Genomic DNA, 13,155 nt, shown 5'->3' with positions numbered 1-13,155 from the left:
AAAGAAAGGAAATCAATATGTCAAAATAAGTATCTGCACTCTGCTCTTTCTTACAGCACTACTCACAAAAGCCAGGATGTGGAATCAACCTAAGTTCCCATCCACGGATGAATGGGGGAAAAATGTGGAATGTTATTCAACCATAAAAAAGAATGAAATATGTTTCATATTCTAATATTTATTGCAGAAACATAAATGGAACTGGAAGCCATTATGCCAAGTGAAATAGCCCAGTACAGAAAGCCAAGTCTGCGTGTTCTCAGTGCCACGGAAGCTTAACAACGTGGAGCTCAGGAAAACAGCAAGTAGACTGGGGGTTCCCGGAAGCTGGGGCAAGGCAGGGGGAAAGAAGAGACAAAGAGGGGGAAATAAATACAAATGTTTTTATGGTGAAGATGGTAAATTATATATGTATATTTTACTGGAATAAGGAAACTAAAGTGTTAAGTGGTAAAGTGTTAGTGGTATTTTTCTAATACTATGCTCCTATATTATGAGATAATGCTACCACGGATATGAATGGAAAAATATTCATATGCCTTCTGGGTTTTAAGAGTAAAATTTCAACTACTTATTTGTTATTCTTTTCCCACAGAAAAGCAGTACAAATGATAATAGCATTACAGGATTATTAATGTTTTTGACAAGCAAGCATAATAATACAGACTTCTTTGATGGTTGACAGAATCTTTTATTAATAGTCAATAAACTTCACGCTTACAATAGGAAAATAAATCTTTCTTCAATGACTAATTAATTGAAATCTAACCAGGACCTTATAGGATATTCAGTGTGTACTAGCTTGGTGCACATCTTAGAACAGGATATTAGCTTGCTGGCATCATTAGGGTATGACTGCAAATAAGAAAAAGTGAAAAATTTATAAAACATTTTCCTAACAGCTTTACCCAATAGTAGTTCCCCTGAAATTAAAACAGAAAATACAATTTATTTTTATACTGAGTTTTAAGCATGACTTGCAGTACACATCAATCTTAATTTTGTAGTTTTGCTATGACTTTTTAAAGGTGCTCAATAGAAATTCAAATCTTACTTTACGACCACGAATTTGAGGTGTTCAATAAAGTTGTAATTTCTCAGCATCGAAGTTTAATCATTACACTGCAGTTCAAGCAACAGAAAGTATTTGAAAGACAGTTTTGTTTGGCCTCCTTGTTTTCCTGCAGCACTAACTGTGCTACGGTTTTGCAAGCACAATGATGACTAGAGTGGATGCTGCTGATTCAGTCACAAAAATCCTTCTTGGAGGAACAAGTCTCACTCTTTTTGGAAGAAACAACAATTTACTTTTTACATTTCTTTCCTGTTATAAAGAACAGGGCTAACCAATCTTAAAGTCCCAATTTCCACCAGATGATTAAAATCTTCAGGTTGTAAATTTTCTTAGCTTCTTAACATCTATCCAGTGGGGAGGAAAAACAAGCTCAGTGAAGGACAGTGTGCTTCCCCATTCTCTCAACAGAGAGCAAAGGAGAGCCCCATAGAAATTTCAGCATTGCATATTTTTTAAATCTCATAAAGCTTGGTGGGAATCAATAAGTCAGTAGACTCTGCAAATCTCTGTTAGTTCAGTACAAACTGATCTAGCAGATGAGTTGCATTTTTTTTTTTTTTTTTTGAGACGGAGCCTCAAGCTATCCCCCTGGGTAGAGTGCCGTGGCTTCACAGCTCAGAGCAACCTCCAACTCCTGGGCTCAAGCGAGTCTCCTGCCTCAGCCTCCCAAGTAGCTGGGACTACAGGCGCCTGCCACAGCGCCTGGCTATTTTTTGGTTGCAGCCATCATTGTTGTTTGGCGGGCCCGGGCTGGGGATTCAAACCCGCCACCTTAGGTGTATGTGGCTGGCGCCTTAGCTGCTTGAGCCACAGGCACCGAGCCAGATGAGTTGCATTTTAAAGCCCATCTTTCAAAACATTCACTTGTCCAGTCTGTTTAACCAGAGGTCACCATATTGTTGATAGAAACAAACAGGAACCACATGACTGCTGCTCGCCCTCCACAGAAGTCCTTTTGTTATGGTACATAAAGAAGGGCAATCAGAGTCTCCAGTTTTCTCCATCCACAAGCCAAAACATACACACAAACACACACACACGGTTTTCAGTGGTCTCATGTCAACATCGCTGACGATGCCGAACACCCAAACACTTTTCTAATTGAATTCTAAAAAAAAAAGTGCCTTATATTTAAAATGTTTTTTAAAACTTCAGTCTTCAATATTGAAACTGCTAAGTTACCCCAATTTTTTAATGAGAAAAATTAAGTTGGGAAAAAATAAAAGCTAAGAAAGTAAACTTTGGAAAACAGTACTAAATAGGTTTAAGGAAAAGAAACCTTTATAAAGGAAATATTCCAACAGAAGGCAAAACTGTTGGCCAAGAGCTGCTCACTACAGCGTTATTTGTAATAAATCCTGAAAATAAATGAAATGTTCACTAATAGAACTGTAAGATAAATTAGGCAGCATCCAACTGATAAAATTTTTATAGTCATTTAAGATATTATGAACACAAAAGGACATGGGAAATGCATAATTTTAAGGCAAATACAGAAAGGATGCCTGCCACATTCAAACAGGGTCCACCTCTGTGCAGTAACTACACAGGAATACAATCGGACATGCTGCGTGAATGTATCATTGACAGAGTTTTCTCTTTGCTGAAAAACAATCTAAAGCTTCTAGAGTAGCTCTATGTTCTTTGAAAGAAAATAAACAAAACACATGAAAAAGGACAGAATAAATCAAAAACATGTCTTTGAAAACTCAATAAAACTCAAATGGGGGGATGGGTAAATTCCCACCCATGAGTACGTTGCACGGGAATATTGCACACTTCCCAAATGAAAGACACGCCTACACCTCGGACTTTAACCCTCTAAAAGCAAACTACGTATCCTAACCATAGGTAGCCCCATCTTAATCTGAAATTAAAAAAAAAAACAAAAACAAAACATGTTTTGAAAGTAAACGTTCCTCGGAGAGTCATGCCACTGACCTTATCCAGAATTCAATTTCCTTCTACATGGAAAGGTAGTATCGGGGCCTGGGCCCACTCCTCTTGAGGTGATGGGGACAAGTGCCCTGCCAGGGTGATCCAGGGCCTCAACTCTATCATTGATTTTACCAACTAGGTAGCACTATTCTACAATACACTTTTGCTATGTTTGAGGACAAAACACCAACATTTTTATATTTTTACCTACAGAGAAAATTTAGGTGCACAATTATCTTCTCATAAAAAAGCAGTTCTCAATTAACAATCAAATTACATGTATTTAAATGGCAAAATGGTGTTAACCCTCTATAACATGTGACCAGAAATAATTAAAGACCATGGGGTGTTATCTACCAAAAGTACTACTACAGAGGGTTACTTACCAAAATAAAAAAAAGGAATTTTCTATAGAAAGCTGAATATTCTTCTTAGGAAATATTTAATATTTTCTCATCAAACAACTTGGATAAAAGGCTACATTTTCTATAACTGCAATAAAACAGGATTAGAAAGCTTTTACTGGGCTGGGTGTGACAGCTTATGCCGCCTATAAACCCAGCATTTTGGGAGGCCGAGGCAGGAGGACTGCTTGAGGTTAGGAGTTTGAGACCAGCCTGAGCAACACAGTGAGACCCCATCTTTACAAAAAATAAAGCAATTAGCCAGGCATGGTGGTGCATGCCTACAGTCTCAGCTACTCAGGAGGCTGAGGCAGGAAAATTGGTTAAGCCCAGAAATTTGGAGTTGCAGTGAGCTATGATGATGACTCAGCACTCCAGCCTGGAGACAAACTGAGACCCTGTCTCAAAAAAAAAAGAAAAGGAAAGTAGAAGGCCTTCCTATAGTCCCTGAAAGTATAGAAAGGGAGCATCTCTGGTGGTTTTGTGACAACAATCATAACTGCCTACCTACTTTAGCTCTCTGAAAGAAAATGTTCAATCAAAAGATTCAATCACCCAAAGCATTTACTATTTTTAATTAGTTGCTCCAGAATAAAATTTTTAAGAAATTATTCATTACACTATCAAATATGTGAATAGTAACATCAAGAAATACTACAATAAAGCAGCTTATTAGCATACTGCATTACTCTATACTATTACAAAAATAGCCATCAAGATCTTCACATACTCAGTATAATGATCCTGTTTTACTTTTTGCAAGCCATGTATCTTTCAGTCACATTCTCCCAGTTGATAACATTCCAAATAGCTTTCAGGTAGTCAGGTCTGACATTTTTATACTGCAGGTAATAAGCATGCTCCCAGACATCAATGCCCAGCAGTGGGATAAGACCTAGCAGAAAGAGGAGGAAAAGCAGAAATTAGAAATTTCAATCGGAAACATTGTATCTTCTCAATGTAAACTTTTATTATTTTTTTTGCACACAAAATTACCCTTCACAACAATCTTGTTTCTTATGTAAATAGGAAATTTATATAAGAATAAATATTCCTGGCTTGGTGCCTGTAGCTCAAGAGGCTAAGGCGCCAGCCACATACACCAGAGCTGACGGGTTTGAATCCAGCCCAGGCCTGCCAAACAATGACAACTACAACCAAAAAATAGTCAGGGGTTGTGGTGGGCGCCTGTAATCCTAGCTACTTGGGAGGTTGAAGCAAGAGAATCGCTTAAGCCCAGGAGTTGGAGGTTGCTGTGAGCTGTGATGACACAGCACTCTACCCAGGGTGACAGCTTGAGGCTCTGTTGAAAAAAAAAAAAGAATAAATATTCCTATACAAAGATCTTAAATTTCACTCTTTAGGAAAAAAATATGACAAATATTAAAAATAATTAACATAGATTTGGGAAAATCAATGAACTATGGTATTTCAATAGCCATTCTTAAAATACCAATAGATTCATCCAAGAGTCAACTCCCAGTCTTCCTCACAGAGAGTAGTCTCAGGAGCCGCAGTAGCAAGGGCGTGCTACGTCTGTGGGAGCACTGGAGGCTTCACCAGGGTCCTCTTTCAAAGCACCTGAGCACTAATGGGGGGCGGGGAGTTTAGAGAAACCTGCTCTGCTCCCTAAGGCTAATTTTACTTTTAGGGAATACACAGCGGTCATGAGATACTAATAGAATAAGTTAACAAGGAAAACGCAATAATTAAATTATGTACATCAAGAACTTAGTTCTATTTATAAAACGATAAGCATTCACTTAAAACTTCACCTGACTCTACGACATTTAGTGCTCACAAATTGTTTATAGCTTCACAAATTCTTGTGGCATCTCACTTGCCCAAGAGCCATTTAGAATCTGGCAAAATCTGAGTAGATCCAGAGAAGTGACCCACGTGAGCAAGAGTATTCTGAAGAGTAGAGAAAAAGTGGCAAAGGACGACTGCTGTCTGATGTTAAGTACCACTGTAAGTTAAAGTCCCAGCTAACTGGGGATGACTCACATGACTCTATTTCCCATACCTTTTGGTGGCATTTGATAAAAGTCTTCTAATTCAATTAGGCGCAACATAAAGAAAGGATTTGGTGAGCCCAGCCTGGAGCCTCCAAGCCAAATATTCTCATCTACTATACCAAAGACCCCCAGAAAGGCAGAAGTGTGGAAACCTGAATTTTAGTCCTAGTTCAACTACAAGTGCTCAGCAGAGTAGGCGAGAATATAAGTTCTGAACTCAGACTTGGTTTTTATTTCTTTTCCTCACCCTTAATTAATTTTAGCTTTTTATCTTAGTGTATATAATTATTTAAGCTGCTACTAACATTAATGTATCCCCAAAATGTGCTTATTTTATAAAATATTAAGGACTTTAAGCATTTTAACTTACACAAAACTCTGGATATTATCTGTTAAGGTTTGCTCAAATTATTAAATGTTCAATTTACAATCGCCAAATTGTAGAAACAACCTAAATGCCCACCAATCCAGGAATGGATTAACAAGCTGTAGTATATGTACACCCTGGAATACTATTCAGCCACTAAAAAAGGTGGTGACTTTACATCTTTTGTATTAACCTGGATGGAGGTGGGACACATACTTCTTAGTAAAGCATCACAGGAATGGAGAAGTTATGATAGGAGAACAATTGATGCTAATACATGGTAGAGGGTGGGGGTGGGGAAATGGGGGGAAGGAGGAGGGGTGAGGGTCTCAGTGTGTGACACACCTCTTGGGGATGGGACACAATTGTAAGAGGGACTTAACCTAACAAATGCAATCAGTGTAACCTGGTTCTTTCTACCATCAATGATTCCCCAACAATAAAAAAAGAAAAAATTATTACACGTTCATCATAAGTTTAAACACTGCAAGTTTTCCTTCTTTCTACTTGAATGCTTTACAACAAACCATCATTCCCAAATAGAATGTGTTTTAAATCTAACCTGTTGTTCCTTGCAATGGATCCTGATTAGAACAAGCGGCAATCTGTAAGCGTCCTTGTTCCTTATTGAAACCAAGCCAACCCCAGCCTGAGCCTTGGACACCAACAGATACAGCAGTCAACTTCTCCTTAAACTTGTCAAAGGAACCAAAGTCACGTTTGATGGCTGCCAGCAACTCCCCTGTTTAAAAATAAAAATCCAAAAACCGCCCACAAATGAACAGGTATCAATTATAATAAAATGTTACATATATATATAATTAAAATACTATCTTCATATAGCCTAAGAAATAACTGGACAACATTGCACAGAAATAATAAAACCCAGTAAACTTACACAACAATTGTTACTCCTATCCTAACATCTTTAAGGTTTTACAATTTTAGTTCCCATGTTGAAGGCTGTTAGAGGGATTCTTTACTCACTGTGCGTTTTTCATCAGGAAAGAAATACTACTTTCTATTAGCATTCTTTCTTTTCCCTGAACAGAAAACTTATTCTGGATTCTTCTCACCCTGTTCTATGCCCCCATTTCAAAGTAAAGTTACAACTGTTACTTGGCTCGTTTCCAAGGCAGCCTAGATTTTCCCATTTTGATTAAATTGCTTTAAAAAGGGCGATTTTTCTCTTTATTACTGAACTAATGATGCACTTCCAGAGCTAAAGCCCTTTCATTCTGTAGCAATATAGAATATAATTCTAGGTTAAGCATATCAACTAAATTAAGTGGGTCCAAGATTTCACTTCTCTTACCAGGAGCAGTGGCTCATGCCTGTAATCCTAGCACTCTGGGAGACCAAGGCGGGTGGATTGCCTGAGCTCACAGGTTCGAGACCAGCCTGAGCCAGAGCAAGACCTCACCCCTAAAAAATAGCCAGGCATTTGTAGCAGACGCCTATAGTCCCAGCAACTTTGGGAGGCTGAGGCAGGAGAATCACTTTAGCCCAAGAGTTTGAGGTTGCTGTGAGCTATGACACCATGACACTCTACCAAGGGCAACAAAATGAAACTCTATCTCAAAAAAAAAACCTCACTTCTCTTATTCTGCCGGTTTAAAAGTAATCATCTTTTATAAGCACAAGTGATGGAACAAAGTGGTACAGATGACCAAAAATGGCAGAGAGAGCTGGGTGATGTTGCTCACACACACACTAGCACTCTGGGAGGACGAAGCGGGTGGATCACTTGAGCTCAGGAGTTGGAGATCAGACTGAGCAAGAGACATTCCCTCTATAAAAATACCTGGGCATCATGGTGGGTGCCTGTAGTCCCAGCTACTTGGGAGGCTGAGGCAGGAGGATGGCTTAGGCCCAAGAGATTGAGGTTGTTGTGAGCTAGACAGCACAGGACTCTACCAAGGTGACAAAGTGAGACTCTGTCTCAAAAAAAAAAAAAAATGTTGGCAGAGTACCAAAGCCATTGGTTGAACATGGATGTATCTAATATTCTGGTAACTGACAAAACCTTAAAAGTATTGAGTCATGGTCTGAAGATCTAACTCAGAAAAAATAAATTACCCAGTTTCCATACTTACTCCCTCATTTATCTTACCTCAAAAAGAAATCACATATTTCAAGTATAAAAGATAGGCTGCCTTTAATAACAATGATTAAAAACAATAAAACCACAGAAACTTAGGGTCAATGTCAGGAGCCCAGAAGCAAGGAAGGGCTATGCTTACAAGCTCCACACCCTCCCTGGGTCATCTGAGCCTCCACAAGCTACAAGGGAAGTCAACGAAACAAAGATGGGGAACAAGACTGTCTGGTTGGGTGGCGCCTGTGGCTCAAAGGAGCAGGGCACCGTACCCATATGCAGGAGGTGGTGGGTTCAAACCCAGCCTCTGCCAAAAACTGCAAAAAAAAAAAAAGACTGTCTGGTTCTGTGATCCCCTCATTTCCTGCAATTTTTCAAAAAACTAGAAAACCTAATTTTCTGGGACAACTGACCATTTATCAATAAGGAAGAGTAATAAAATAATAGCAAAAGGCACTAATAACTTATTATTTAATTCTCAGCTGGGCACAATGGCTTATTCCTGTATCCTAGCATTTTGGGAGGCCAAGGGAGAAGGAGTATCACTAGAGTCCAGGAGTTCAAGACCAGCCTGGGCAACATAGCAAGACCCCCATCTGTATAAAAAACAGAAAAATTAGCCAGGCATGGGTGGCACAGGTCCATACTCCCAGCTACTGGAGAGACTGAAGGGGGAGCATTGCTTAAGCCCAGGAATCTTAAGTTGCAGTAAACTATAATGGTGCCACAGCACTCCAGGTTAGGTGACAGAGTAAGGTCCTGTCTCAAAAAAACCCTCCCAAAACCACCTTATCTAATTCTCAAAATAGCCCTATTATTACTCAAAGAAAGTAGGTGACTATGGGTAAGTATGTAACCTACACCCTTGAGCTAGTTAAGTGGAAAATTCACCTTAAACTAAGTTTTTCAGTTTTTCCCTAATAGGAAGTATTAGGGAAAATACTTGGTTTTCCCCAATGAAACCAAAGGTGGAGCTGCATTTGATAACACATGTGACTGTGTATATAAAATCTGACAACATAACCTCTGAATGCATTCTCCATTCCTACTAATGTCTCTTTGAAAGTTATAACTGTGTTGTCTCCTTGCTGTGAAACATACGCCACTGTCATACCTCAGGGAAAACTGAAGCCTTAAGAAAATGAACAGTCATTCCTATAATACACGAAATGCAGAGAAGGGCACATCAATACATACAAACCTTGGGGTTCTCCACCACCATTAGGGCTCAGGTTTGTCCAAAAAATGGCATGATTGATATGACCTCCACCGTTGAACTTTATTGCAGGCTGAAGAGCTATCTGAGCGGTAAGATCTCCTGAAAAGTTAAAATACAAACACATTTTAAAAAATTCTTACCTTTTCAACCAGTCCATATGCTGTTTTTTTTCTTTGTAAGACATCAGATAATGGCAGTGGTTCATCTTTAACATCCTTGTTGGTCCTAAAATGCAGCAATTTCAGACTCTACCAAAAAAAGGACCCTCCCCAAATTCTCTGTCTCAGAGGACTTTCAGTTCAATTAATGACACGTGGAACCACCGATGAGGGGTCCAAAGGGGAGGCAAAGTTAGAAAATTTACTTCCAACCTCCAAGCACCTCAGGATTCTCTTGGATGGGAAAGATTTCAGGAAATAAAACACCAAAGAGAAAAACTAAAGAAAAGGCTATAGGGAAAACTTTCAACTCTTACGTTCCACACAGATAACCATTCATGGGGAAGTATTTCAAAGTCACATGAACAACAAACTCGCCATACTCAAAGCGAACTCCTGATTTGCAACCCCAGTCTCACTCTTGCTACTGCCTTCCCCACCTCAGTAAATGCAGCTTTGCTCCTTGGGACATCCTTGGTAACCTGACATCAAGCAATTGTTGACTCCTCTGCCCTCACCCAGCAGCCAGGCCAACCAGCACGTGCATCAGCTCTACTTTTAAAACACACCCAGAATCCACTCTCCTCTCCTAACTCTGCTGCCACCTGTCCACACAGGGCACCAGCACCTCCCACCTGCATGGCTGCCACCATCCCCTCACTGGTAAGGGGTGCACCCCCTCCAAAGGCTTGCCTTCTCACTGGGCGCAGACCCCTTGAGTCTCTACCTGTGGAGCCCTCACTCACCCAAACTGGCCTTCCCGCACTCGCATGGCTTGCTCATCTCAGAGCTGACCGACTTGGCTACCTCTGCTGGAACTGCCTCTGCAGGACGGCTCTCAAGAGGCTCGTGCTTCATTTACTCCCTTCTCATTCAAGCCTCCACTGAAGGTCAGCCTCATTAGTGAAGCCTTCTCCAGCCACTATGTAACTAGCTACATAACTAGCAATTCCTGCCACCTCTCCCAGACTCCTCACTCTATCATACCTTTCTCCACAGGCCCTGCAACTCCTATATACTACATGTGTCTGTCCATCTGCCTCCCCACTAGCCTGTCGGAACAAGGGCTTACCTGCATGGCTGTGTCCCCAGTGCCTAATGTATTTCTCATATGCAGCAGGCATCAGTAAATACTTGCTAATGAATATATTGAAAGTAGTTTCTAAGAAAAAAAATCAATTCACTGGTATCCATAGTTTTAAAGAAAGAAAAGAATGTCACATTTCAATTGTCTGAATATATGTATTCTGGAAACACTGGGGAAAGTAAATAGAAACCAATTCTCTGCCTTACTAAACCAGTAGGCAAAATGAAATATTCTTCTCTATGCCTTCCAGAAGCTAAAAACTAACAGAACTACTAGAAAACAGTGGAAATTCCTTTGTCTAGCAAATACTGAGTGCCTATTATTCACAAGACACCAGGAGAGACAACATGATAGAACCAGGACCACTGAGAACTCTGCATTCAAGGACCTTTCGTTTTCAGAAAAGTTCTCTTGACTGCTGTTCTTGAAAGTGTACACTAAGAACATAAGTAAGATAGCTCAGCACCCATAGCTCAGTGGCCAGCCACATACACCGGGGCTGGCGGGTTTGAAAATGGCCCAGGCCTGCCAAGCAAGAATAAACACAACAACAAAAAGTAGCCGGGCTTTGTGGCAGGCACCTGTAGTCCCAGCTACCTGGGAGGCTGAGGCAGCTCTTGCTTAAGCCCAAGAGCTGGAGGTTGCTGTGAGTTGTGATGCCATGGCACTCTACCAAAGGCGACATAGTGAGACTCTGTCTCAAAAAAAGAAAAAAAAATCCATTAAGAGGGGCTTACAAGGGGCCGGGGCCGGGCACGGTGGCTCATGCCTATAATTGTAGCACTCTGGGAAGTCAAGGCAGGTAGATTGCTTGAGCTCAGGAGTTTGAGACCAGCCTGAGCAAGAGTGAGACCCCATCTCTAAAAATAGTTGGGCGTCATGACAGGTGCCCGTAGTCCCAGCAACTCAGAAGGCTGAAGCAAAAAGATCATTTAAGCCCAAGAGTTTGAGGTTGCTGTCAGCTGTGATGTGGCAACAAAGGAAGACTATCTCAAAACAAAAAGAGCATATGTAAAAAATGTTGCTTTCTGAATCAGGGCCTGACCTCCAGTTGTTTAGCAATTCAGAAAGGAGGAGAGAAACAAATGATGCCTGAATACACAGCTAATCTCCTAGTGTTCTCTATTTTTAGATACCAGCTCTTTTTTCCTCTGCTATGTTTACAAAATAATTTTCTTATAGGTCAGTGTTTCCCTTATTAATTTCTCTTCCTGTGACCCTAAAAATAAATGTAGGTTTTTAATACTGTTTTTTTATCAATAGTAAATAAATTTTTCCAATGGGAAATACACATGCTTATTCAGAAGTAATTTAATAATCTCAACACCTTAAAAGCCTGCTTCATCATTTTAAAATTTCAAAAGAAATTTTGAGGGCTTAATACCTGACTTAAGAACTCTTTCAAGTACTAAAATATCTGTTAAGCAAGTAAAAAAACTCTTTTAAGAAAAAGTTTAATATTTTCTTTGGTTTCAGTTCAGTTTTTTTCCTCAAATTCAATAAAACTGAAATTCTTTTCATTGAAAAGTATTTATGTCACATGTGATAAGATTATAATGTTATTTTTTTTTACTTATATTCTTTTTTCTCCAACTTTTCAAAAATAAAAATGTAACTTTTTAATAATTTTAAAAATATAGGCTCGGCGCCTATAGCTCAAGCAGCTAATGTGCCAGCCATATACAGCAGAGCTGGTGGGTTCGAATCCAGCCCGGGTCTGCCAAACAGCAATGACAACTACAACCAAAACATAGTTGGGCGTTGTGGCGGACACCTATGGTCCCAGCTACTTGGGAGGCTGAGGCAAGAGAATTGCTTAAGCCCAGGAGTTGGAGGTTGCTGTGAGCTATGATTCCACAGCACTCTACCAAGGGTGAAAGCTTTAGGCTCTGTCTCCAAAAAAATAAAAATAAATAAATATATATAGGTTTTTAAAAAATACAATAAATATATATAGGGTTTTTTTAAAGCTATACAAATATTCATTAACTTATAGGCAATATAGTATAATATAAAACTTTTTTCAATGGCTTTCATTAAGCAAGCTTTGATTCCACAAGAAAAGGACTAGAATTAAGCTGTTTCTGAAATAAGACAGGGTCCCAGATGTCAGATGGTGCCTTTTAGGATGTACTTTCACAGCTGGGCTGTGCCCTAGCCTCTCCCCATTACCATACCCTTCACACATTTCTTATTTTCTAAATCACAGGGCCTTTTCCAGCATTCAAGATTCCTCTGTTACAAACAGCTTTCATTAAACAAGCCTTGATTCCACAAAAAGAAAACCTAAAGTAAACTGTTTTTAAGACAGAGAAAGGTCCCAGATGTCAGATGCTGCCCTGCAGAAGTACTTTCACAACTGGGCTATTCCCCACCTTATACAACTGGGCTGTTCCCGGCCTTACACAGCTGGGCTGTTCCCCGCCTTACACAGCTGGGCTGTTCCCACCTTACACAGCTGGGCTGTTCCCACCTTACACAACTGGGCTATTCCCACCTTACACAGCTGGGCTATTCCCACCTTACACAACTGGGCTATTCCCCATCTTTTCCCCATTACCACATCCTTCACACATTTGTTATTTCGTAAATCACAGGGCCTTTTCCCGGATTCAAGGTTCATTCAGAGTTCCTCATGTTGCAAATAATCTTCCAGAATGTGGTAACTTCCTCCACTTTGAGTTTAGTCATTTACCTCAAACACAACCAGGCTGAAATACTGTATTTTCCCACTAGATGCCCCCAGTCAACAAGATGTCACTGTCTAAAAGTTACTCAAGGCTCGGCGCCT

General features: G+C 40.0%; 1 protein-coding gene across 1 annotated transcript in view; it reads right to left on the bottom strand.

Moving 5' to 3' along the window:
• Positions 1-670: 670 nt before the first annotated feature.
• Positions 671-13,155, bottom strand: part of SOD2 (superoxide dismutase 2) — a 14,884-nt gene continuing 2,399 nt past the window's right edge. Inside the window, exons 3-6 of the mRNA XM_003792399.3 lie at positions 9,102-9,218; positions 6,365-6,544; positions 4,148-4,312; positions 671-855 (exon numbers count right to left, since the gene is read on the bottom strand). Coding sequence (XP_003792447.1) covers positions 4,167-4,312; positions 6,365-6,544; positions 9,102-9,218 — 443 coding nt within the window. The 3' untranslated portion in view covers positions 671-855; positions 4,148-4,166. The remainder of the gene's footprint in view (positions 856-4,147; positions 4,313-6,364; positions 6,545-9,101; positions 9,219-13,155) is intronic.

This window comes from Otolemur garnettii, unplaced genomic scaffold (genome assembly GCF_000181295.1).
Source record: "Otolemur garnettii isolate 467f Iridium unplaced genomic scaffold, OtoGar3 scaffold00056, whole genome shotgun sequence".
Lineage (NCBI taxonomy): Eukaryota > Metazoa > Chordata > Mammalia > Primates > Galagidae > Otolemur > Otolemur garnettii.
Note: the sequence above shows the minus strand (reverse complement) of the source record. Positions and strands in the feature narration are given on the sequence as shown.